We start from the raw sequence: 24141 nt of genomic DNA, 5'->3' as shown, positions 1-24141 counted from the left end.
CGCAGTAAAAAATATTGTCATTTTATTTTAGAAAAGGGTGCTGCTGGCTCAAACACACCTGACAGTCATGTTGGTCTGTGATTGGACCGATAGAAAACACAATACAAAACACAAGACAATCTTCGGCAAAGCAGCTTGGTTGCTTCTTGTCCAAAGCACAGACGTCTAGACAAATAAACCCACAAGGAAAGAACGCAAGGGAGACAACACGTAGCCGTGCAATGTTGTTTCAGGGAGGCTTTGTTAGGACTTTTAGGTTGCTCAAATTTGACCGTAAAGATATTTTTGTGAGGTCAGTATCCATAACAACATTTAGTAAGCCTTGACGAACCCTTGTTCCAGAAAAAGGTTGGATGTGGTCATTTCAAACAGAATTTAGAAACATTAAACATTGAAATCTTTTTAATGTGACAGACAAAAAAAACCAAACAAACAAACCAGCACAATTTGCCATCTTGAGAAATGTGAGTCAATAGCTTCAGCTTCCTTTGCTAAATTACCATGAATATACAGAAATATATAAAATCATAATGTAGCATGTTAATTGTAAGCGCGACACCAGGCTGTCGTTTAAAAAAAAAAAAAAAAGAAAAAGCAAATGTATCGCCAGGCTACTCTTAATCTATGACTGCTGTAAACATGCAGGGTGCATGGTTGCCCTGTGCAGGCGGCTGACCGAACCGAGCCAAGAGGAACAGGTGAAGCGATCCGGCTCGAAACACAAAATGAGTTTGTTTCTAGGGCCCCAAGCTGCATCGCGTCCACAAGCTAACAGAGCGACCAAGGCACTGAGGAAGTGTCATGCCGGCCCCAAGAACCAACCCAGGAACAAAGAGGTAAAGGTTTCTGGAAAGAGGACAAAAATCGCTACATTTCTTGCGGGAGCGCGAGCCGCGTCGGAGGAATGACCGTCGGTGGAAGCAACTGTTCCATGGTGAAAAGCGTCACAGTTCCATAACGTGCAAACCCTCTTTTAACCCATTCACTCCCAAAGACGTTTTTAAACGTCTTTTCAGACTTGGTCTAGAATTGGCCGGTACTGAATGAGTTAAAAGATGGCGATGGCCACCGCTTTTATCTGTTCGAGTGAGTGAACATGCAATTTAATGCTCGCTACTTGACATTTCAGTGAATCAGGCCCTTGGAGTGAAGTTCGATACAGAAGGACAAAATGGAACAAGAAACGGACACAAGCAGATAATGACAACCAAAAGATCAGACACGATCGTGGAAAGGGTCAATGCTCAAAAGTTGACTTGCAAAAAAAACAAAACAAAAAAACTCATCAACTTCTCTGTCCAATCAGGAGCTACGACCGCCCAAGTCACCACTTTCACAGTCGCAGACAAAGGCAGCTGTCTGTCGTAAAAAGATGCTAGCTAACCTAACTTGAACGGCAGTCTACTTCAAGGGGTGCCCAACTTTTTTTTTTTTTGTTTTCTTCACCAAAGATCTACTATTCAAGTAACCCAACTCCCGCGATCGACCCGCTACCGCACGTCAACGCATATGGTCACATACACACGCGCATGCGATGATGAGCAACAGCCATCATGGCCCCTGACATGAGCCAAACAGAAAAATCAAGTCGATCCAAGAGTTTGTGAAAAAGGAAATCACCGTCTACCTTAGCGGGAGACCTGACGCGGAGGCACGAGGCGCACTTGAGCCACGTGTTAAAAGTGCAGAAACGATCGTCCGTACGTGTACCGTTTTTTAAAAAACGTTTCTCATGGCGCTCCAGATTCACATTCTTTGCCAGTGCCATCGGTCAATTGCAGATGAGACAAACTTTGAATGAGAATAATAATAATGAGAAGAAAAAAAAAATCGATCGCAACTGCGCTTATCGTAGGCTGACTGCTCACAACCTCCGGCGATGGAGATCACGTGCCACCGTAGGTCAAAGGTCACCATAGCTTTATTTGTTGTTATTTTATGATGCCAATACTTTTTCTTCGTGAAAGTGAAACCGATCGGATGTTAAGTGTACAGTGTACACTAACAGAAAAAAAACACGCACACAGACACACAATTTTTTTTTTTTCTTCCCATTTCCCCAACTCCGATCGACTTGGGAGCAGACGGCGGGCGACCGGTCGATCGCGGTCGACGTATTGAGCACCCCTGGTCTACTTCATTGTGAGATTCTAGAATGCAAAAATAAAATGAATCAGGTTGATGGTGATTGGTACAAGGAACATTGGGGCCACCCTGAAAAGTAAAAAAAAATATATTATTAGGGAAGACAATGATCGATTTAGAATACACCCGCGTAAAGGAATGAGGACTAAAATAGAATCAACCCAAGTATAAAATGAAAGCGACGACCAGCATGACTTGAGTACCTCTTAAGCTTGCAACCCGTTATGTGGTGGAGCTGCCCCGGCGTTCCAGGTATCTGCACGGTGAAAAGGAAACCAAAAAAAAATGACGTTTAACCAGTCGACGTTTGACAAAAGAGCAAAAATGTCGCATCAATGAGCGAGTTGTCGATTTCCCCCAATTGAAGCAAAGTTCTTTTGGGATTAGTTGTTCAAGCTCGAGTGAGTGAATGCTGACAAAATCTTTTTCGCGTGGAATCACTTACACTTGTGTCTGTCGCACAAAGTCTGCAAAATGTTGATCCCTGGCGCACAGCTCGATGATCCTCAGACGCTCCTGGATTTCCTGCCAGAGGTCAAGGGTCAGCGATACGAATCCACTAAATGGCTTTGTTTTTTTTTTTTGCGCAATATCGCGATTCATTTCTCGCGGCTTCACTACATCACTTTTTTTTTCTCCAAAGTACTGTATTCGGTCGGCACGATGTCGTCCAATGAGAGCGCTCGAGAGGTGACCGTCTGGTCAAAAACAACGTGAGATGCGGCACACAAAAATTGCAAAAGGTCACAAGACATGGAGATCAAACCGCAAACGTCTCGCACTTCTTTGGTGAGCGCCATGTTCTGGTAGACGTGGCGGACTTCTTCGCTACTGAGCTCATTCGATGTGGCGGTGGGGCTGCTGTACTGGGGACAGTCATCGTCATAGCGACGGTAGTACTGGGTGGTGACGGGGTCGCTCTCGAACATGGGGTTAAATTTGGTGGCACGTTCCAGAGTTGGCACGCTGTCGCCTCGTCTGCAACACAAAACATTTAAGTCACTCGCACAAAGTTTGTGGACTTTCTCGAAGCGCTTGAAGTGGTGTCATCAATTCAACTAAAGCGTAAACCGGTGAGCCGAAGGTATTTGAAAAATCACTTGGCAAGATTGTCAGAATATTTTCGGTGTAGTAAAAAAAAAAAAAAAAAAAAAGCACCCAACGATATTGTGTTGTATAAAAAAAATTGTAACATAACGACATAAAATGTAAGGAAGTCGTTTTACGCTTTTTTTTGGCATCAATTCAATGGACATTGTGCTGCTCAAAAACGCTCAGTAAGCTGCAGAAATATTCGTTATTCTTCACAGAGGATAAAGAATGCATGCCTCGGAGTATTGTTATATTATCTGTCTACATGTGTTGCTCCAGGATTTATGCTTAAAAATTCATTGCCCAAAGCGTTACGACACCTAATGCTCTTCGTTATCCCGTCCGTGGCGTTTTGCAGTCTTCTTTTATTTAGCATGAAGCTAAACAGACTTTAGGCAGAGCAATTTGGTGTTTGACATGACGCGTGTAATTCTCTTTGTTGTGCATTTGGTTTGGCAGTGGGGAGTGGCATTAAGCAGTTTAAAGCATGATTTTTTTATTTGTATTTTTTTTTAAAAGAAGAAGTTCGAAGAATTGTTCTGCCAAACGGCTGCTTAAGTGATGTCACTCTTATCTCAAAGCAACCCTGCATACTGAAACGACGATCTCATCATCCACAAATGAACTTGAGTGTGAAATGTGGGGGCCTGTTCAGTAGACCACAAAACTCACTCGACCGGCTCTCACTGGTGTAAAAAACAAGCGCGCCCGAGTCACGCCCGACTCACCTCAGCGGATCCTCCATGTCCTCTGTGTCATACTGCTCACGCAGGGTCCTGGCCAGGAAGAAGATGATTGCCGCCGCCACCGCAAGGAAACCCGCGACCGAGGCGATGGCAATGCCGACCACCAGCGGCTCGGAGACGTACTCCTCGCAGTGTTCGCCGCGGTACCACCAGTTCTCTCCTACGCGGCACCTGCGGTTGTTCAAGAGAAGTCAAGAAAGGGAGCAAACCGCACACGGTGTGGCCTGTGTGACCTTCAGGCGAAAGATTAAACATGCCTGGACCGCATACAGTTAAGACTGGAAAATGTTTCGTGAGATTTGATGTTACAACTGAGTCCCGAACTGTGGGGCTGCGGTGCGTTTAAGGGCTTTGAAAGAAAGTACGGTAATATGAAAAGTAGACAAATAACATCGGGTCAGAGGTCACGTTCCCTCTGCTTTTCCTGCCAAACATGTTGACAAGCGACGCGTTCCAAAAGAAAGACCACCGCGACACCATCCTCGAATCGGCCCTTGCAACAAAGCAGTCTGACCTGCAGATGGCGCCCTTGCCGGCAATGATGTCGCATTTGCCGTCATTGAGGCAGAAGTCTTCCTGCACGTCACAGACGCTTTGGCAAGGCAGGCCGTCCACGCTCAGATATCCCGCGTCGCAAACGCACTCGGCCTCGCCGGACCAGCGATTGACCATACACTGCGAGAAGGCGTTGCATGCCTGGAACTTGCAGGGGTCCGCGTTGTCACCTAGACAGCAAAACAAAATAAGACTCATTCTTATTACCTTACTTTTAACCGTCATGCTGAGCTCCCGTCACTTTAAAAAAAAAAAAGTATGTACAGTATAGTTGGACTTATATTTACCTGACTCATCAAATGGATTTTATTGGGTTAAAACAGTTCCGTTTCCAGAAATGGAACTTTTCAGATTTGACAACAGGAGTGGCAAAAGTACTCATGTGATTTTTTTAACGGTTACATTATTTTTTTTTAACAGGTTGGACGGTGTGCAAATAGAGGTCGCCAAGATGGCGCGGCTGAACCGGTGCGACTCCGTTCCGCTCACGTTCCTCCCAGACAGATTAACTCGGCCGTATGTGACCCGACCGCTGCAGCGATGGCGTGTCAAGAGTCTTTGCACGCAGTGACACAATGCAGACTGGAGTCCTCCTCGACATTACCGTTAAAAAACAGTTTTCGGCGGAAGTGACGGTTGACCGAATGGTAATACGCAAAATGGACACGATCGAGTTTGTCGGGCATTTCGGCTTTGGTGGCGGGTGGTGCTTCTAAAAATAAGTCTGACTAAGTAAAAAAAAATATATACTGTTTATAGTACTGTATACAAGTGTACCAATAATACGCTGGAGAAATGTTCTACATTGAGCCAAATGCAAATTTATTTCTAAATGCTTCTAATATTTCTTACAGAGCACATCCTATGGAAAACGTATTTTTTGATGTTGGCATACAATCGCATCTGTGGAGTGTTATGCCATTCGTCATGTGTTAAATTAAGTCACCAACTAAAGTGTTTTTAATTGTGAGTGTGTGTGTGTGTGGGATGGGGGGGGGGCATGCCGCACTTCCACCCCCACTGTCGCATATTATGTACCAGTGGCTAATTTTGAGCCATTTCCAGCACTACACACTTTCTCTGGCCATGCCTTGGATGCTTTCACAGCCAAGTTTCAGAGCCACTTTCAAATGCTGGCCAGCGACTGACGGCTGGGACTACCCAAACGTAATGTTTCTTTTCTATTCAGCGGCATTCAATCGCATCCTTTTCCAGTAAGAAAAATAGCATTCGGTAAAATAGCAGCTTATGTTATAAAAAACAGAACAGTAATGACCTATTTCAATGGTTCTTAACCTTTTTAGAGGTACCGAACCCTACCAGTTAATATGCACATGAGTGAAAAATAAATATATATATTTAAAACAAAAATTCAAGATATTAAAAAAAACTAACATTTATTAAAAGAAGAAAAAAAGTTAGTAACATTTCAGGAGATAAGTATACTTTTTTAAAAAATTTAAATTGTACGACGTACTATCACAACAGTCACACGGTGACGACTGACCGAACTCAATTGTCCCACAGCGCTGATTGGACAAGCAATGTCATGTGATCATCTGCAGCCAGTGATGGCCAAGCGGGTGTATCATAACGAATGAACGCGCTGAGTCGAGCACGTCTCACTCTGCGTGGCAGAGGCGCCGTCGACCGCCTGAGACCGACTCACCGAAGCCCCGGCGTTCGATCGAACCCAGGTTAAGAAACGCTGACCTATTTTAAGTCCAATGGAATTGTCATTTTTGTGACATTTCATGCTCCAATTCAAACTCAAACATCATCGCCGACCAATTGTCCTCGGTTGCAATCCGCAGTGTTATTTCTTACATTCATTCATTCATTCATTCATCTTCCGAGCCGCTTGATCCTCAGTAGGGTCGCGGGGGGTGCTGGAGCCCATCCCAGCCGTCTTCGGGCAGTAGGCGGGGGACACCCTGAATCGGTTGCCAGCCAATCGCAGGGCACGCATAGACGAACAACCATCCGCGCTCACACTCACACCTAGGGACAATTTTAAAGTGTTCAATCAGCCCGCCACGCATGTTTTTGGAATGTGGGAGGAAAACGGAGCACCCGGAGAAAACCCACGCAGGCCCGGGGAGAACATGCAAACTCCACACAGGGAGGCCGGAGCTGGAATCGAACCCGGTACCTCTGCACTGTGAAGCCGACGTGCTAACCACTGGACTACCGGCCCGGCTGTTATTTCTTACATCCTTGGGTAAAAAACTGTGCGCATGTTCCAACAAATGAGCAAGAGGCTCCGTCTTACCTGACTCGACATCCAGCGAGTACTTATCAATGGCCAGGTTCATGGTCTGGTAGGCGGTGTTGGCAAAGTCCTCGAGGATGAGGAAGACGACGTTGGCAACGCCTTGAGAAACCGGTTTGCCAAATCTCATCCGACTATTGACCACGATACTGCCATTTCGGAAGTTGAGGATCTCCAAGTTCTGGAAGTTGTTGAGGTTGGACTGCAAGTATGGGACCAGCTGAAACAAACGCATACACGTCGTGTTATTCTCGTGACGGGTTTTCAACTCGGTGGCGGACCAGTCCTCACCAGTTGCAGAAACCGTTGCTCCAGCGCTTTGTATTCGGGGGAGCTCTTGTTGAAAAGGTCCGTCGAGAAGGCCATGTTGGTCACCCGGAGTCTAAAGAACACCGTCAGGGCTTGGATCGGCCTGGTGGGCAGCGCGATAGCATCCAGCTCGGAGCCCCGCGCCCCGCTGGAGTAGCCGCTGCTGTCGCTTTCGGTAACCACGCCGCCATACGGGAACACGTCGAGGCTGACGCCGATGTCCGTCACGCTCGAGGGGTTGCGCTGGACGCTCTGCATTTCCGTCGCTTCTGTGCCGTTCGCCGGAGGCATCGAAGTCTCCGTTTTAAGGATTTCAAAGTCCGGGGGGTTTTCATTGAGTTCTGAAGACACCGTGCCAAAGAGACCGTGGTCTTCGTGATGAAGTGAGTCGTCGTCTTCGGGGGCTGAATCCGACACCCGAGTGAAGGGGGAATCCTTCTCAGGGGAAAGGGCGATGGGGTTGGGGTCTGAACCGACGGGGGATGAAGTGATAACAGGAGGTGGGGCGGTAGCAGCGGTCTTTGTGACAACTAAGATTTCATCCAGGGCCAGGTCTTCGTCCAGGGTAACGACCACTGGCGTCGGTGGAGAGAACGGGATATGTTGCTCCTCAAACACTTCCAGCTCCTCGCGGTGGGTTTTTGAAAGTGGCGGTTCTTCGGGTAAGATTTCCTCACGAGGCGTTTGAGCGGGTAGACCATCCAAGTCCGATTCTTCAACCGCAATTGTGATTACTTCTTCAACCATTGGCCCTCGTGCGGTCTGGTTGGGGTCTTCAGACGTAATCGCCGCTGCGGCGTCGGTGATTTTGCTTGTGGTTTTGCTTGTCACTGCCACTTCGGGCGCAAAACTAGGGTGCTCGTTAGACCGGGTCTGCAAATGAGGTGCGCCCGTGAGTGCCACCAAATTGTATTGATCCCGCGGCGTCATCTGAGGCTCTTCATCGAGGCCGGATGCTTCCACCGTTTGCATCGACAACTCAACCGTCAACGTGCCTTTCGGTGAAAATACGGGCGGACCGCTGGTAGCCAAGCGGGGGTCCGTGCTGATGTGCGGTGTAAATAAAACCTGATCCAAGAAGGGGTTCTCAAACGGAGGAAGTGTGCGCAAAGGTGTAAGTGGGGTAGACTGGGAACCCATGACGCCATCCTCTTTGCTGGCTAGATCGAGAGTTTCACCTACTTCCTGGATTCCATCATCTTCATCGGTCTCTTCCAGATCCGGTGGCGGGAGGACCTCGAGATGGCTTTCACCATAAAAGCTTGCTTCAAGTTCCCAAGACTGAAGAACTCCCTCCCGCCCGTCTCCCGAGAAACCGGAGCCGGATCCAATGTCCATTGCGACTTCAAGTCCTTTCTGAGAAGGTGGAGCTTTGGAAGCTTGGCGGTCCTCTTGGTAGGGTTTGTTTCCTTCATTGTTCATGAGAAAACCCTCCTTTTGGATATTTTCATCAGCTGTCAATCACAAGAACGCATGCAACATTAAAACATTTGAGTGACAATGTTTTGACACCCCTGTCATGTAGTGTTCCACAGGGTTCAATTCTGGAGCCTCTGCTGTTCTCGTTGTATCTGCTCCCATTGGGTTCCATCTTAAGGAAACATGGTATTCCCTTCCACTGCTATGCAGATGACTGCCAGATCTATGTCCCACTGAGCAAGAAAGACGCCTTCTCATTAAGGCCACTCCTATCCTGTCTGGAAGAAATCAAAACCTGGATGGCACAAAATATCTTGAAATTCAACGAAAAGAAGACAGAGGTGATATTGTTTGGCCCCAGTGGACCTTGTACATTCCATCCTGTAGACTTGGGCCCCCTACCTCCTTATCTGAAATCAACGGTCTCAAACTTGGGCCTTAAACTGGACAGTGATTTCAAACTCGATCGGCAAATTGGTGCCGTTGTTAAATCAAGCTTCTTTCACCTTAGACAGCTGGCCAAAATAAAACCTTTCCTCTCACATGAACACTTTGAGACAGTAATTCATGCCTTTGTCACATCCCGGCTCGATTACTGTAATGCCCTGTACTTTGGAGTCAGCCAGTCCTCCATTAAGCGCCTTCAGCTGGTCCAGAATGCCGCTGCTCGCCTCTTGACTGATACTCGTAAGAGGGAGCATATGACTCCTACTCTGGCATCCCTTCACTGGCTCCCCATTCATTCTAGAGTTATTTTCAAGATCCTCCTCTTTGTTTTCAAATCTCTAAATAATCTCGCGCCACCGTACCTCTCTGAGCTCATCAGCCCCTACACACCTGCCCGGCGCCTCAGGTCTGTGGACCAGTCTTTGTTAGAAGTACCAAGAACTAAACTGAGGCTCAGAGGGGATGGAGCCTTTTCTGTTGCTGGTCCCTCTCTCTGGAATGACCTCCCACTGAACATTCGGCAAGCCTCCTCGCTGCCCATCTTCAAAACGCGCCTCGAAATTCACTTGTATTCTTTGGCGTTCGACTCAGCATGACTTAGATTTGCTCTTGATTTTACTGCTTGGTGCTTTCTACCGCCTTTAGTACCGATTCGTCTTACTGTTTATTGTGTATGTTAAATCGCTCCATGTACAGCACTTTGTATGCAGCGATGGCTGTTTGAAAGTGCTCCAGAAATACTCTTGACTTGACTTGACAATGCGTAGAACAGAACTCGATATGAGTAGACGTGTGGGAAATGATCCCCCCCAAAAAATAACTCACAGTCTTGTCCGTTTGGCAGCAGACTTGGTATCCCCTCAGGGCTCGGTGGAAACGTCGTACTTTCATCCACGGTGAGGACGTCATTCTCGCTCACCGCTTCGCCCCTTGTGCCTTTCCACGACTCGAAAAGGAAGTCGTCTTTCTTCAGAAAACCGTCCGCGGTCTCCATCTCGTGACTCGGCGCGTCGGGTGGTCTCTCCGCAGCGAGGACGTTATCCTGTCCGGATGATTATCACCGATTAACTCATTCACAACTCCCAAAGACGGAATTAGCCGTCGAGTCACCATGTTGTCGTAGAGGTCGGCCGGTCGACTTGTCGGGTCCCCCGGAGATAACACATTTCCAGCTGTGGGGACACAGACGGTACATTTCAAACACCTCGTGAGTGTGAAGTCGATCAAGGTGAGTGGCAACTCCTCTCATTCCGAAGATCGAGTTCCCGCTTCCAGTCACCGTTCTCTAGCGGCAGCGGATCCGAGCGGGTCCCCAGACTGCTGTTGGTCAGCACGTTGTCTTTGCGAAGAGCTTCCGTGATGTAGTTGCGGAAGTCTGTGATGGTGTAAACCACGGTTGGCTCCTCGGCAGCCGCGGGGTAACTCTTCTCCACCAGGTTGTTCTGCTGCCTGATGAAATCCATCGTGGCGTTGGAGATGCCCTCACCACTGGCCGCCAAAGTGATGGCGTAGTGGACATGAACCACCAGACCCCTAAAAAGACAACAACCAAGCAGAAATCGATTGCCTGCTGTCTCACCTCCTGGCTTCCTGCACCTGCAGCGGGTTTTTACTCTTTAAGGATGCGGTCTTACCGTTCCAAGTCCTTTTGAGGTCTGATGACAGAGAAAAAAAGGAATGGCAGAAAAACTGGAATAAAAAGTTCTAAACACAAGTCTGCCTGCAATTATTTCAGGGTAACAAGATCCGCACCTGAATTCGATGACAAAGGCGTTCTTGAAGCCTGGCAGCTTCTCAAAGGCGTCTCTGACCTGGACGGAAAGCACCGTCGACAAAGATTGGCGTCATGACTTGTTTATACATTCATTCATTCATTTTCCGAACCGCTTGATCCTCACTAGGGCCGCGGGGGGTGCTGGAGCCTATCCCAGCCGTCTCCGGGCAGTAGGCGGGGGACACCCTGAGTCGGTCGCCAGCCAATCGCAGGGCACACAGAAACGAACAACCATCCACGCTCACACTCACACCTAGGGACAATTTAGAGTGTTCAATCAGCCTGCCACGCATGTTTTTTTTGGAATGTGGGAGGAAACCGGAGCACCCGGAGAAAACCCACGCAGAAAACCCCGGGGAGAACATGCAAACTCCACACAGGGAAGCCGGAGCTGGAATCGAACCCGGTACCTCTGCACTGTGAAGCCCACGTGCTAACCACTGGACTACAGGGCCGCCCTTGTTTATACAGTCGAACTTTTTTTTTCAACATCCCCCACCCCACCTGTTCACATTTCAACGACCCGATTTCAGGTCATTCGTTTTCCGTTTGACGGTTTTGCTTCCAACGAACACCTTTAGAACGTCAAGGTGATCATACGAGCAGATTTTTCCCCCAAAATAAGGAAAAACTGCCACCGCGACCTTGCGTATGAACAAAATGTACACCGCGGGACTCCCCTCTTGTCCTTCTCAAAAACACGTCTGGTAAACGGAAGGAAATTTCGTAGACTGCGAAGGCTGAAATGGTCTCCCACTTCCGAAAAGGAGACTCTCCCAGAAGACGCGCAACAGTTTTGAACAGAATTGGTTGACGATTTCGACAATCGTCCCGAACGGCAACAAAATCACGGCCAGAGTTCGAGGCCGACGGATCGAAAGTAGATCGTAAACGGCTTTGGGACTCGACAAATCCTGAAGTGGAGTCCTGAAGGCACTTTTCATTTGCTGGCTGAATGTTTTCCGAGATGACGTCGGAACGCTACACTTGTTTGTTTCATGTCCGATAAAAATATTTTTCTTCTTCATTTCCATATACAGTCAAATCTCGGTTTTCGAACATTCCCGCTTCTCAGCCAATTCGGTTTTCGACCAAAAATTTCGAGTTTTTTTAATGCCTCGGATGACGAACACATTTCAGTTCTGGAACAAACTGAGCGCACTTGAACGCACCATTTGACTCCTCTCACCTTCCTTGCACGAGGAAGTGACGCTTCCTCGTGTTGCTTTCCATTGTGAGCAGACACGTTCAAAAAAACATTTTTATTTTAAAAAAGAGCGTGGTTTCGGTTTTGGAACAATTTTGGTCTTCGAACAGCCTTCTGGAACAGATTATGGACGAAAACCGAGGTTTGACTGTATTTGTAATTGACATGTTTATACTGTATTATACATCGCATTCGGCGGCCATTTTATTGGATACGGTTTTAATGAACGACCGAGATAACGTACAGATTCGCTTCGTCGTGAGATTCGAACGGTAAAGAACTTTTTGGAAGAAAAATTGGTGACCAATTTGAAACAATTTTGGCACGAAGCTCAACTTGCTCGCGCACCAACGTACCCTGCGGATAAAGTGTCGAACCAGTTGCTGGTAGTGGACACTGCTCGGGACTCTCAGAGCTCCGGTATATGATTCTTCCCTCAGTGTCATGCTCAGCTCCACCATCTGGTCCTTCGGAGGCCTCAGGAAGTTGTCAATTTCATTATGAAGCTGAATGCGTGTAAGAACATGGGAAGAGTTTAGTGAAGTCGAAAAATAAAAATAAAATTGAAAATCGGTGATCTGCGATGCGTCTGACTCACCGAGTTCTCCTGATCCTCAAAAGGGAAACGTAGCGAGTTGTCATCGGCCTTCAGGGGGCTCTCTGTGGAATCTGGGAAATTGCCGTTGTTGTATTCCACGATGTACGTCGCGGTGGCTGGCACGTAGCCGCTCGGGGTAGCCTCAACCACGGCGTCACTTTCCGCAGTGGATCTAACGACCGTTTCGTGGACGGGTGCCACTGTGCGTATTCCTTCTTCCGCCGTTGTCAAGATGAGCTGGACTGCGTCGGGAGGAACCTCCGCAGGACTGGACCGGACACTTCCCGGGGAGTCGTCATCCTCAGAGGAGACAGGTGGGCCGAGATCTTTACCTGCAAGCTCCTCCTCAACTTCATGAACTATTTCTATTTTTTCCGCCTGATCAACTTCGACGGCAGAACTCCGCGTGGTCATTTCCGAAGGACGACCCAATTCCGAGTCTTCCGGAGATTCTTCTATAACTTCCGGCAACTCCGATTTAGTGTCTGGCAGTAATTTCTCTGAACTATCCACAGAAATAACCGGACTTACGTCATCATCAGACTCAGCATGTGCCTCGCCAATGTTCGCTTCGATTGCCTTGACCGGATCTTCAGGTTCGGAACTTTTTGATGTGGATTCTTCTGTTATGTGTATCCTGTCATCCATTTCCTCCAAAGTTTCAGCCCCGGGCTCGGGTGTCTTCTCTGCAGATGTGAAGTCAAGATGCGCATGGTCTGTGCCAGCTACTCCAGGTCCAGTTTCACCTCCCACAGATTTTGCTCCTGAAGGATCTGTTTCCTCCCCAAGGTTGATATCACGTGCCAGATGTTCTTCTTCCAGCGTTTCCGTGATAACCTCTGCAGGTAGAACGGGCGCATCGGCTGGCTTTTCAGTAGCTTCAACAAGGCTTTCCTCTCGTGCCTCATCGACTAATTTGACAGACTCTTTAGGAGCCACCGTCGGCTCTTCCTCACTTGTGGCATCCTCGGCAATTTCGAGTGGATCTTTCGTCGAACCGGTTTTCTCTTTTTCCAATTGTGTTTCTTCAGTCAGCACGTCTGATAGAAACAGATCTGGAAGACGTTCCTCGGTGAAAGCGGTGACCCCTGGACGACTGTAGTCTTGTGGGGCCTGGACGGTCGGCTTAGAGATTAGCTCGACAATAGCATCAGTAGGATCTTTTGCGGTCTTGTCAGAGTGGCTTTTGACATTGGAACCGCAGCCGACAACAACAGAGTCAAAGGTCGACTCCACGGGAGTCTTTGTTAATCCCTCTTCAAGGACTTCTTCGTGTGCAGAGGCTGAAGGTTTCCAAGTCGGGGCCTTTTGGCCAGGGGTTTCTGCAACAGCAAAATGCCAGGCAGGCAAAAATAAATATGAAATATAACGCACCGATGTCATCCGACAACAATGTTGCGAGCATCCAAACTTCCGAGTGGCTCTCGACCCGTTTTTTACCAAAGCCAGACTTCACGGGTCGGTTGCGATGACCCCTGGTACTCGTGTCGCACTAAGCTCGGGAACGCTTCATCTTCTGGTCGGCCATTGACCAGGCTGTGGCCTGTAAATAGGCTTAATGAGCTATTCTGGGCAGAAGGGCGCATGTGTTCCGGCGCCCACTGCTTGCTCCTGCTTGTGGGGTGGAAGTGGACACCGACCATCTTAACCGATTTCAACCTTGCACGCACATTTTTACAAAACACACGTCTCCACGTCCCACTTCCAGTTGACGAAACATCTCGATTCTCCCTCTCTGGAAAGTTTTTTCTTTTTTTGTGAATAGAAATTTTTACTATGATGTGGACGGCAACCGGCAGCACCTCTCCACCATCCCCTCTTCAACTTTTCTCCCTTATCGACCGCTTTACAACAAAACCAGAAATGTTCCTTTCTGGAACCAAACCAAGCCCAAGGGAAACGTTTTTACAAATGGACAGCTGGAGTTCAGCCCTCCCCTCAAGATGTAGCAGCCCATGAGGCCCACATACACCCTTTGCGTGTTTCCGAGATTCTCAAGAAAACAAAAGCCAAATAATTGTGGGATTCTATGAAACTAAAATCATCTATTTGAGGAATTTCGGTCCGGATGAGAAAGCACGAGTGAAAGTGACTAATCTAGGAATTCAAGGAACTGGATAAAAAAAAAAAACTAGTGCATCCTTGTGACCTCTAGCCTGGATTATTGTAACTCTCTCTTAGCAGGCTGCTCCATCAAATCGCTAAAGACTCTCCAGCTGGTTCCTAAATATTGTGGCACGAGCACTCGAACAAGCAGAAGAGGAGTTGTTTCTTCTGTGCCAACTTTACGACGCTGGCTCCCTTTAAAATTTTGAATGTAAATTAGAATTCACCTCGTCGTAAGGCACTAAAGTGGTGGCTTATGAAGCTACAAGAGCAACGGTTCTCAAACTTTCTGGGTCCCGGCGGGGACCCCTGAGGTACGCCGCACACAGACACACTGGTTTTGTGTCGATTCCAAACTTGAATCTTAGTTGGGGAATATTATGATATATATATATATTATGGATATATTATAGAGTAATTCAACATTTTATTAACATAGATTTTTCCCCCCATTACTGTAGTTTCAAACGGTTTTATTGTACTGCACAACAAATGTAGTATAAAATAACATGACAGTCAACTATTAAGCAACTGTTAAGTAACTCTTACTTAATGCAGACGTCACAATCATATCAGAGCTTTTAATAAGACCACAGCTAATGTAGTGAGAAGTAATTGGTTTAGTACGTCTTTTATTGGCGCAGCGCTGCTCATGTGTTACGTGAAATGATGACAACAATGACCGATCAGGCACATTTTCTGTTGGAGGGATTAATCGTGCATCTGGGAGGCAAACAAACGTTCTCTCGTTAAAAGCAGACTCGAGTATTCATCTTTCTGGTCAGGGCTGACTCAGGTTTGTCCTGGGTCAACCCCGAGATAAGCTGCCGTAGGCCTAGAATGCCGGGGGGGGGGGGGGGGTGTCTGATGATACATGGAGCCCGTCTCTCTCTCTCTCTCTCTGCGGCGGTTTGAATTCAGACTGTGTGTACCGGCGGCATCCAGCAACGGGGACAACAATGACATGCTCTTTTTGTTCAATTTTGTTTGGTGGAGTCGCCGTCAGATTTATTCTAATTTAAAATGTGTGCCTTGGATCGATAAAGGTTGCTGCTGCACTTAGTTCCATTTGAGAAACACTCCGGGCCGCTGCCTCACCGCTAAACTACCGAAATCCCCATCCGTAGCGCGACTACAGACCTGGTGTATTTGAGCTTCCCCTTAATTCCCGCTGAAAACGCTAGCCCTGACAGACCCCTGCATTCATGACACCACCCTGGTCCTGCAGCAGCTCCATTCCCACCACGTACTCACTTCTATCGACCATAACGTCCATCCATACATTTTCTAATCCGCTTAGTCTCAAGCCGGATGCGGGTGTGCTGGAGCCTATCCCAGCGGTCTTCGGGCAGTAGGCGGGAGACACCCTGGACCGGTTGCCAGCCAATCGGAGATAACGCAACCATTTAGACGAACAACCATTCACAATCACAATCTAGGGACAATTCAGAGTGCCTGATCAATCTACCGCACGATGTTTTTGGAAAGTGGGAGGAAACCGGGGCACCCGGAGAAAATCCACACAGGCATGGTGAGAACATGCAAACTCCGCACAGGATGGATGGAGCCGGAATCAAACCCCGCACCTCTGCGCAGTGAGCTCACTGTGCCGCCATTCTACCATAACACTCAAAACAGATTCGTTCAGAAACACTTACTCCTCCAATTAACGCATCCGGCCGACCATCCACCCATTCATTTTCCACTGCTTATCCTGTTCAGGGTCACAGGTGAGCTGGATCGTCTCCCAGCTTACTTTGGCCAAGAGCCGGAGGACATGCAAACTCCACAGAGGGAGACCGGAGCTGGAATTGAACCTCGGTACCTCTGCACTGTGAGGCGCTAACCACTGGACCGCCGGTGCCGCCCTATGCTAACAATAACCTTTGAGTATTAACAATCATTATCACAGTGACAATGGTTCTGGTCGCTTTCTCCCATTTCCTTTTTCCCCGCTGTACCTTTCATACCACGACCACAATCCCTCCCACAACCACTACTTTGACTTGAGTTCAGTACCACTACTACTACTACTACTACTAAGAAATGTACTCTTATACATAAAGACGTGAAAGAAGATTCACGGTGTCAGGTGATGCTTTACCTGGCTGGGCGCTGGTCAAAAGTCCTCCAACTGGAATGCCGGACAAACTTCCAGAACTACAGGACACAAACACAAAGTCAAATTGGAGAAGACAAAACTGTTTCGTTACGTCTAATTTTTTTCACACGTTAATGTATGCCAAGCGACAGAGCGCAGTTAGGAGCGTTCACATAAATGTACGCGTGAAGCAACCATAAGCAGCGGAAAGGGATAGTCAGAGATGTACAACACTGAACGTTTGATTTTTGTCGCAAAAGGAACCTTCCGTATTTCAGGTTATGAGTTATTTCTACATGGACAGTCAGGTTTTTTTTCTGCTTGCCATGTCCTCCAGTCATAGCAACATAGCAGATATTGAATTTAAGATTTTCTGTCATCACCACATAACGAAATGAAGAAAAAAAACCAAGAGAAAGGTCCAGCCTGCCATCTCTTGTGAATGGACACATGGAGGCCTACCTGCACAGAGGTAGGCCTGAGCTGATTGGAACACTGCAGCGGGTGAGGAAAGACAACACACGTTTTGTCAACAGGACATCCACGTTTGGTGAGCTCGCACTTTGAAGAACATGCTCCTCGACTGTTTTTTCATTGTGTCTGCAATTCTGACTTTCTGCGGAAGGACGCTCGATCGAGACTCAAGCAAATACGGGCAAATATTTCCGCTCTAACGGACCATGGAGACCACGGACATGCAACGGAACCACAACCCTGCGCTCTTAACAAAAAAAGGACCAAGAAACATGGTAAATCACGGGTGTCAAAGGCAAGGCCCGGGGGCCAGATCCGGCCCGTCATGTCATTTTATGTGGCCCGCGAAAGCAAATCGTATGTGGTCAGCTTCTGTGATCCTTGCTGAAATCTGTACCGGAATAATTTTGTGACCGGTTTCCACTCACTTGAAGAATAATGGAAGAAACAACAAACAAAGAGTTGACTGATTTCAAAATTAATAATCCGTCATTTTAATTGTGTACAAGTAATAACGCGATGTGATGATTACATCACCAAAGGGAAGACGTAACTCCAAAGTGGCCCGCGACAAAAATGAGTTTGACACCCCTGTGCTAAATGAACACAAATATGAGAGTCCCACAGGGTCAAGGGATTTGTTGTTTCATCACTCCGTGTTATATGCTAATATAGAAATAGCGGTCATGTGAAATTTTCTTATAAAGCATGAGAGACTGACCTGCTTATGGGCGCCGCCATGCCAACTCTCTGAAAGAAACATCCAGAGAACCTTGTTCAACAATCTTAAGATCTGAAACATGATTCGGGGCCACATAAAACCACAACGAATAGGCGACTCACGCTGCGAATGAGGCGCAGGTGCTCCTCCGATTGACTGAAGAACCTCCCAATCTCCTTGATGCTAATGGAGCCATCCATGCAACGGCCCACCCAGTCCCGATACTGGTCACGTTCCGGCAGGTGGTCCCAAAATATCTTGAAGGCCTCCCAGATCGTCTCCTGGCACACTGGAGCACAACGGAAGCGCTTGAACCGGGAGTCACCAACATGGTGGTCACGTGGGGGGGGGGGACCGGGTCGCACCACATAGACCACGTGGTAAGGAGCCATTTTTAGGGGAAAAACAAACAAAATTATAGATAGACAGCTAGCTAGCTAGATTGATAGATAGACAGCTAGCTAGCTATATAGACAGATAGCTAGACAGATAGATAGATAGATAGATAGATAGATAGATAGATAGATAGATAGATAGATAGATAGATAGATAGATAGATAGATAGATAGATAGATAGATAGATAGATAGATAGATAGATAGATAGATAGATAGATAGATAGATAGATAGATAGATAGATAGATAGATAGATAGATAGATAGATAGATAGATAGATAGATAGATAGATAGATAGATAGATAGATAGATAGATAGATAGATAGATAGATAGACAGCTAGCTAGCTATATAGACAGATAGCTAGATAGCTAGATAGATAGATAGATAGATAGATAGATAGATAGATAGATAGATAGATAGATAGATAGATAGATAGATAGATAGATAGATAGATAGATAGATAGATAGATAGATAGATCACTAGGTCACTACATGCACGTCACTTCCGGAGTGAACGCTGGCGAATTTTTGGACGCCGCTACTCCCCGTGATTTTTTGATTTTTAAGTCCATTTCATGTCAATTTTTTATCTTTTATAGCCGACATATTTTATGTCGACCTGCTTTTATGGTCACCGAGTGAACAATGATCAATCCACACTCGATCGGCCGAACTGTCATTACCTGTCATCGAGTATTGAGTTGTCGTTGAGTTGCGGCTAGCGGCTAGCTTACCCACTAACTGTTGCCGCTTCCCGACTTCATTACTCCGGTCCGGCTATGTCAATCAGCTGTGAGTGGCTTGCTTTCTTCTGGTTCGCTCTGTGTGTTTTCCACCACTCATTGGAAGCGCTTCACCAATATGCAGCCACTGAGCTCAAACTCAACTTTAATCAACACGGTCCACCACCGCCTGCTCTGCTCCAACACCCGGACATCCTTTACGTGCCCCGGCGAAGGTGCACTCACCGGGGCTCACGCCGAAACTATCGATACGACAACTCCAGCTCCATCAGGTCGTTCTGGTCCACCGCTCGCCGCCCACGGAAGAACACCGGACGCCGTGCGGATGCCTCTGTGTTGACACGCGTCCCGAGGTCGGATAGCATCGCGGTCGCTCGCAGCTGCACTCCTGTCAACGTTGGCCTACTGAACATCCGCTCCCTTACGAGCAAGGGCCAGTTCGTCCACGACCTCCTGACAGACCGTGAGTTTGACATTCTGTGTCTGACTGAGACCTGGCAGCAGCCAGATGATTATGGTACTCTTAATGAAGCTACTCCACCGGGCTTTGTTTATCACGCTGTGCCGCGCACGACTGGGAGGGGAGGCGGCCTCGCGATGATTCTGCGCGAGGATTGGAAATTTGCACCTGTAAATGTGCCTGCTTTTTTATCTTTTGAAGCAACTGTTATACAGCTCTCTGGATCAACTCCCACACTGATTGCCACTATTTACCGTCCACCAAAACCAAACAAGAATTTTATCACTGACATTACTACACTCCTCACTCATCTGTATACACTATCACCAAATGTGATTCTCTTAGGAGATTTTAATATACACATGGACAATATCAATGACTCACTTACCAAAGACTTTACCTCCTGTCTGGACAGTTTTGGTTTTCAACAGTATGTCAACTTTCCCACACACAGTAAAGGACATATTCTGGACTTGATCTGCTGTATTGGATTATCACCAACAAACTGTAAAACCGATCTCCTCCCATACACAGATCATCTATTGCTTTCATTCAATGTTAACCTGTCATTTTTCAAATCCAACCCACAACGCATTATACATTTCCGTAAAATCAAGGACATTAACCCGGACAATTTAGAATCACTTATCAACAACCTCCCCAGTACTGATTGTCTTTCTACAACAGATGAGTTTTTGACACACTACAATACAAATCTCCATAACATTCTCAATATCCTGGCCCCACTCAAAACCCGAACTGTCTCCTTCAACCAAACAGCACCCTGGTTTACCCCTACCCTCAGACAACTTAAATCAAAAGGCCGTCAACTTGAAAGATTATATAGAAAAACTGGACTCGCCATTCATAAAGAAATGTACACTACCCACTTTCTCCATTACAAGGACTCAATATCCAAAGCCAAATCAATCTTCTACTCTGGATTAATCAGTTCCAATGAAGGCAACCCCAGATCACTCTTTTCACTCATTTCTAAACTCACTAAACCTGCTGACACTCTTCCCTCACATCTCTATTCCACTGATTTTTGTAATACTCTGGCCTCATTTTTTACATCCAAAATCCAACTTATCCACCAGCAACTCACCCCTTCAGCTGCTCCTAACCCTCCTTCTCCATTCTCCCCGGTTCCTACCCACCTATTCTCTGCATTCACATCCCCATCTGTCCACCAAATCTCCATCTTAATCCAGAAGTCCAAATCCTCTACTTGTCAGCTTGACCCTCTCCCTACTGTTTTAGTCAAAGCTTCTATCCCGGCCCTCTCCCCTCTCATCACTAACATTATTCAAACTTCCCTCTCTACTGGCATTGTACCATCTCATCTCAAAACTGCTGCTGTCACTCCCATACTGAAGAAACCTGGCTCTGATCCCTGCGACTTGAACAACTTTCGTCCCATATCAAACCTTCCGTTCATCTCCAAACTTCTAGAGAAAACAGTAGCTGCTCAACTTCACACCCATCTTTCCTCCAATAAGCTATACGAACAATTTCAATCTGGCTTCCGTCCCCTCCATAGTACTGAAACTGCCCTCCTCAAAATATGCAATGACCTTCTTCTCTCTGCTGACTCCGGTTCACTCGCCATCCTCCTCCTGCTTGACCTTAGTGCAGCCTTTGACACCATCTCTCACTCCATCCTCCTCGACAGACTCTCCTCCATTGGCATCACCAGCATCCCCCTCTCCTGGTTCCGCTCCTATCTTTCTGACCGCACCCAGTTTATCCAGCTCAAACGTTTTAGATCTCACCCCTTTCCCCTCACTTCAGGTGTTCCTCAGGGTTCTGTCCTTGGCCCATTGCTATTTCTAATCTATCTTCTTCCCGTGGGTAATATCTTCAGGAAACATCACATTCATTTTCATTGCTACGCGGATGACACCCAGCTCTACATCTCTACCAAACCTAATACCGTACTTCCACCATCCTCCCTAACCAACTGCCTGCAGGAATTAAAATCTTGGTTCACCTCAAATTTCCTCAAACTGAATAGCAATAAAACTGAATTCCTCCTTATAGGCACTAAATCCAATCTAAACAAAATAAACAACTTCTCCATTCCCTTCGAAAGCTCTTCCATCTCCCCCTCCCCTCAGGTCAAGAGTCTGGGTGTCATCCTTGATAGCACCCTCTCCTTCACCTCACATATCAACCACATCACTCGTTCTGCATATTATCATCTTCGAAACATCCACCGGCTCCGCTCTTCTCTCACTCCTCAGTCCACTGCTATACTTGTACACACCCTCGTCACCTCGCGACTCGATTACTGTAATTCCCTTCTGTTTGGTCTCCCTCAAAAAACCCTCCATAAGCTTCAGCTGGTCCAAAATTCAGCCGCCCGCATTATCACACTCACGCCATACATAAACCATATTACACCTGTCCTCCAACATCTCCACTGGCTTCCCATTTTACACCGCATTCAATATAAAATCCTGCTACTCACATTCAAATCCATTCATGACCTAGCCCCTCCATACCTATCTGACCTCATCCATATCCCTACGCCTGTCCGCTCTCTTCGTTCCTCCTCCTCTGTCCTCCTCTCTGTCCCCCCTGCTCGCCTCGTCACCATGGGAAATAGAGCCTTCAGTCGCTCTGCTCCCCAGCTATGGAACTCACTCCCCGCTGACCTTCGTAATACAGCCTCATTAACACATTTCAAATCCCGCCTCAAAACACATCTGTTTCGACAAGCCTATTCACTCAGACCATAAAGCCATTGTTTTATTTATTTATTTTGTTGTATTTTTTCTTATCTTATTTGATGTAGTTTTTTAACATTGTACTCGTGATTTTAACTGCTTGTTGTAAGGTGTCCTTGAGTTTCTAGAAAGGCGCCCACAAATAAAATGTATTATTATTATTATTATTATTATAGATAGATAGATAGATAGATAGATAGATTGATAGATAGACAGCTAGCTAGCTATATAGACAGATAGCTAGATAGCTAGATAGATAGATAGATAGATAGATAGATAGATAGATAGATAGATAGATAGATAGATAGATAGATAGATAGATAGATAGATAGACAAACAGCTAGCTAGATAGACAGCTAGCTAGCTAGATACATAGATAGATAGCACTGTATGGGACAAATAAAGGATATCTTAATCTAGAAAGAGCCTATCCCAGCTGACTTTGGGCAGAAGGCAGACTATATCCCTGAACTGGTCGCCAGTCAGTCGCAGGGCACATATAGAGACAAACAAACATTCACAACCACGCCGCCAGGACAACAAGTCCGGCGATTGGACCAATACACCATCAGCGCTTTCTAAGAACATAAAATGAAGGGTAATGAAGCAAATTCGGAAGCGTGTATCAAACCGGTATCTCTTTGTATGAATCGGTGCCCAAGAGGTAGCTCTCAGTTTCAAGACGGTTAGCACAGCTTCGAGAAATCTCGTGACCCACATATTGGAGACTTAACCGTTTGGCTTTGTGTGACCCCCCGACCTCTCCACCATTACGTGCTTCTAATGATGCCAGATGTAGTTTTTAAGCTGGTTAAGACAAGCGCTTTGCGCATTTTCAGCGCAGACGCAAGTCTAAAACGTCATCGCGGCGCTCGGCACAATTGTGACAAACCTCTGAGGTGAAAGTAGTTGAGGTGGTTGGAGACGGCTTGGTCGAGCGTCTCCTGACTGCAAAATTTGACTCCGCTGGGAAACAGAAGGTTCCTTTTCCTACGGGGCATGGATCCGTGATGCCGTAACAGAAGCCGCAGGTCTTCAGATGAATCCTCCGTCTCGTCGCCTGAGAGCGGCGAGGAAGCACAAAGTGACCCACGACAGGGTGAGCGACGAGGCTTTTTCGCGGCGAGAAACTGACCTGTGTCCATGTTGACGCAGCCAGACAGAAGGAGCAGCCCCAACGCCCATAACCACAAGCCGCGATGCTTTCCCGCCATAATCGAAGCCAAGGCCGCCGCTCACGTCCTCAGCTCATGTGTAAACGTCGCTCGCCCTTGTCCAGACGTGGTTTGGTGAGGCGGCGGAGGGACGCAGCTCGCCGGGTGGCTTCGTCTCAGGTGAGCAGATGGAAGCTCTAATCCTATTTGTTAAGCTGTCGGGCTGGATGAGCGTTAACGGGCAGACGTTATTTACTTGACCCGGCTTCTTCGATGTGTCAAATAACCCAGTGGTTAAATGCCTCCAGAGTCCATCTTTTCTTTATTTTAATTACAGTTCTCAAAATATCAACAACTAATGCAACAAGTGGACGTTATTATTATTATTTTTGCTCCATGGGGGGGGGGGGGGGGTTACCAAATGTCTACACAATCCTGATCAAATGGCAACTTTTTGTGATGTTACAAAATTATGATTATAGTTTAGTCTGGCCGATACTCTGGCAGACTGAAGTGAAAAGAGGGGTAAGAAGTAAATAGTGGGGTTGCATTAGTGTGCACACCCTTTTATAACTGGGATGAACGAGTCAAACTTGTATTAAATGGAACTGCCTGGCTCCATTTAAAGTGCCAATCCCAATTCAATTTCAGGTGTTCTAGTAGGCTTTTGCTGCTTTTTTTTTGCTTTC

The 24141-nt window shown here is 46.9% G+C and overlaps 1 protein-coding gene across 4 annotated transcripts; it reads right to left on the bottom strand.

Annotated features, from left to right (window-relative positions):
- Nucleotides 1-23831, bottom strand: LOC127593006 (interphotoreceptor matrix proteoglycan 2-like). 4 transcript variants are annotated; one of them, XM_052054192.1, is made up of 21 exons: nt 23434-23831; nt 23191-23358; nt 18089-18255; nt 17967-17995; nt 17234-17266; nt 16775-16830; nt 12565-13886; nt 12323-12472; nt 10738-10796; nt 10620-10640; nt 10265-10518; nt 10096-10157; nt 9811-10027; nt 7102-8573; nt 6811-7030; nt 4498-4708; nt 3966-4154; nt 2928-3123; nt 2591-2670; nt 2349-2401; nt 1-2214 (listed from the first exon to the last, which is right to left on the bottom strand). In XM_052054192.1, exons 1-20 carry the CDS (start codon nt 23510-23512, stop codon nt 2368-2370), a joined length of 5019 nt encoding a protein of 1672 aa, XP_051910152.1. In that variant the 5' UTR covers nt 23513-23831; the 3' UTR covers nt 1-2214; nt 2349-2367. The 4 variants fall into 4 exon arrangements, with proteins under 4 accessions (XP_051910152.1, XP_051910123.1, XP_051910133.1 ...); XM_052054163.1 differs by having other exon boundaries at nt 23191-23831; XM_052054173.1 differs by having other exon boundaries at nt 1-2150; nt 23191-23831.
- Between the last annotated feature and the right edge of the window lie 310 nt (nt 23832-24141).

The sequence above is a fragment of the Hippocampus zosterae genome, chromosome 2 (genome assembly GCF_025434085.1).
Source record: "Hippocampus zosterae strain Florida chromosome 2, ASM2543408v3, whole genome shotgun sequence".
NCBI lineage: Eukaryota > Metazoa > Chordata > Actinopteri > Syngnathiformes > Syngnathidae > Hippocampus > Hippocampus zosterae.
Note: the sequence above shows the minus strand (reverse complement) of the source record. Positions and strands in the feature narration are given on the sequence as shown.

What these genes read in the sequence shown, in the direction of transcription:
- LOC127593006 (XM_052054163.1), bottom strand. Translation starts at nt 23,512, where the DNA reads ATGGCGGGAAAGCATCGCGGCTTGTGGTTATGGGCGTTGGGGCTGCTC. An exon ending in ACCTGCGCCTCATTCGCAGC is followed by an intron (nt 17,996 to 18,088) that starts GTGAGTCGCCTA and finishes TGTTTCTTTCAG; the next exon opens with AGAGTTGGCATGGCGGCGCC. An exon ending in TCCGCTGCCGCTAGAGAACG is followed by an intron (nt 10,158 to 10,264) that starts GTGACTGGAAGC and finishes GTGTCCCCACAG; the next exon opens with CTGGAAATGTGTTATCTCCG.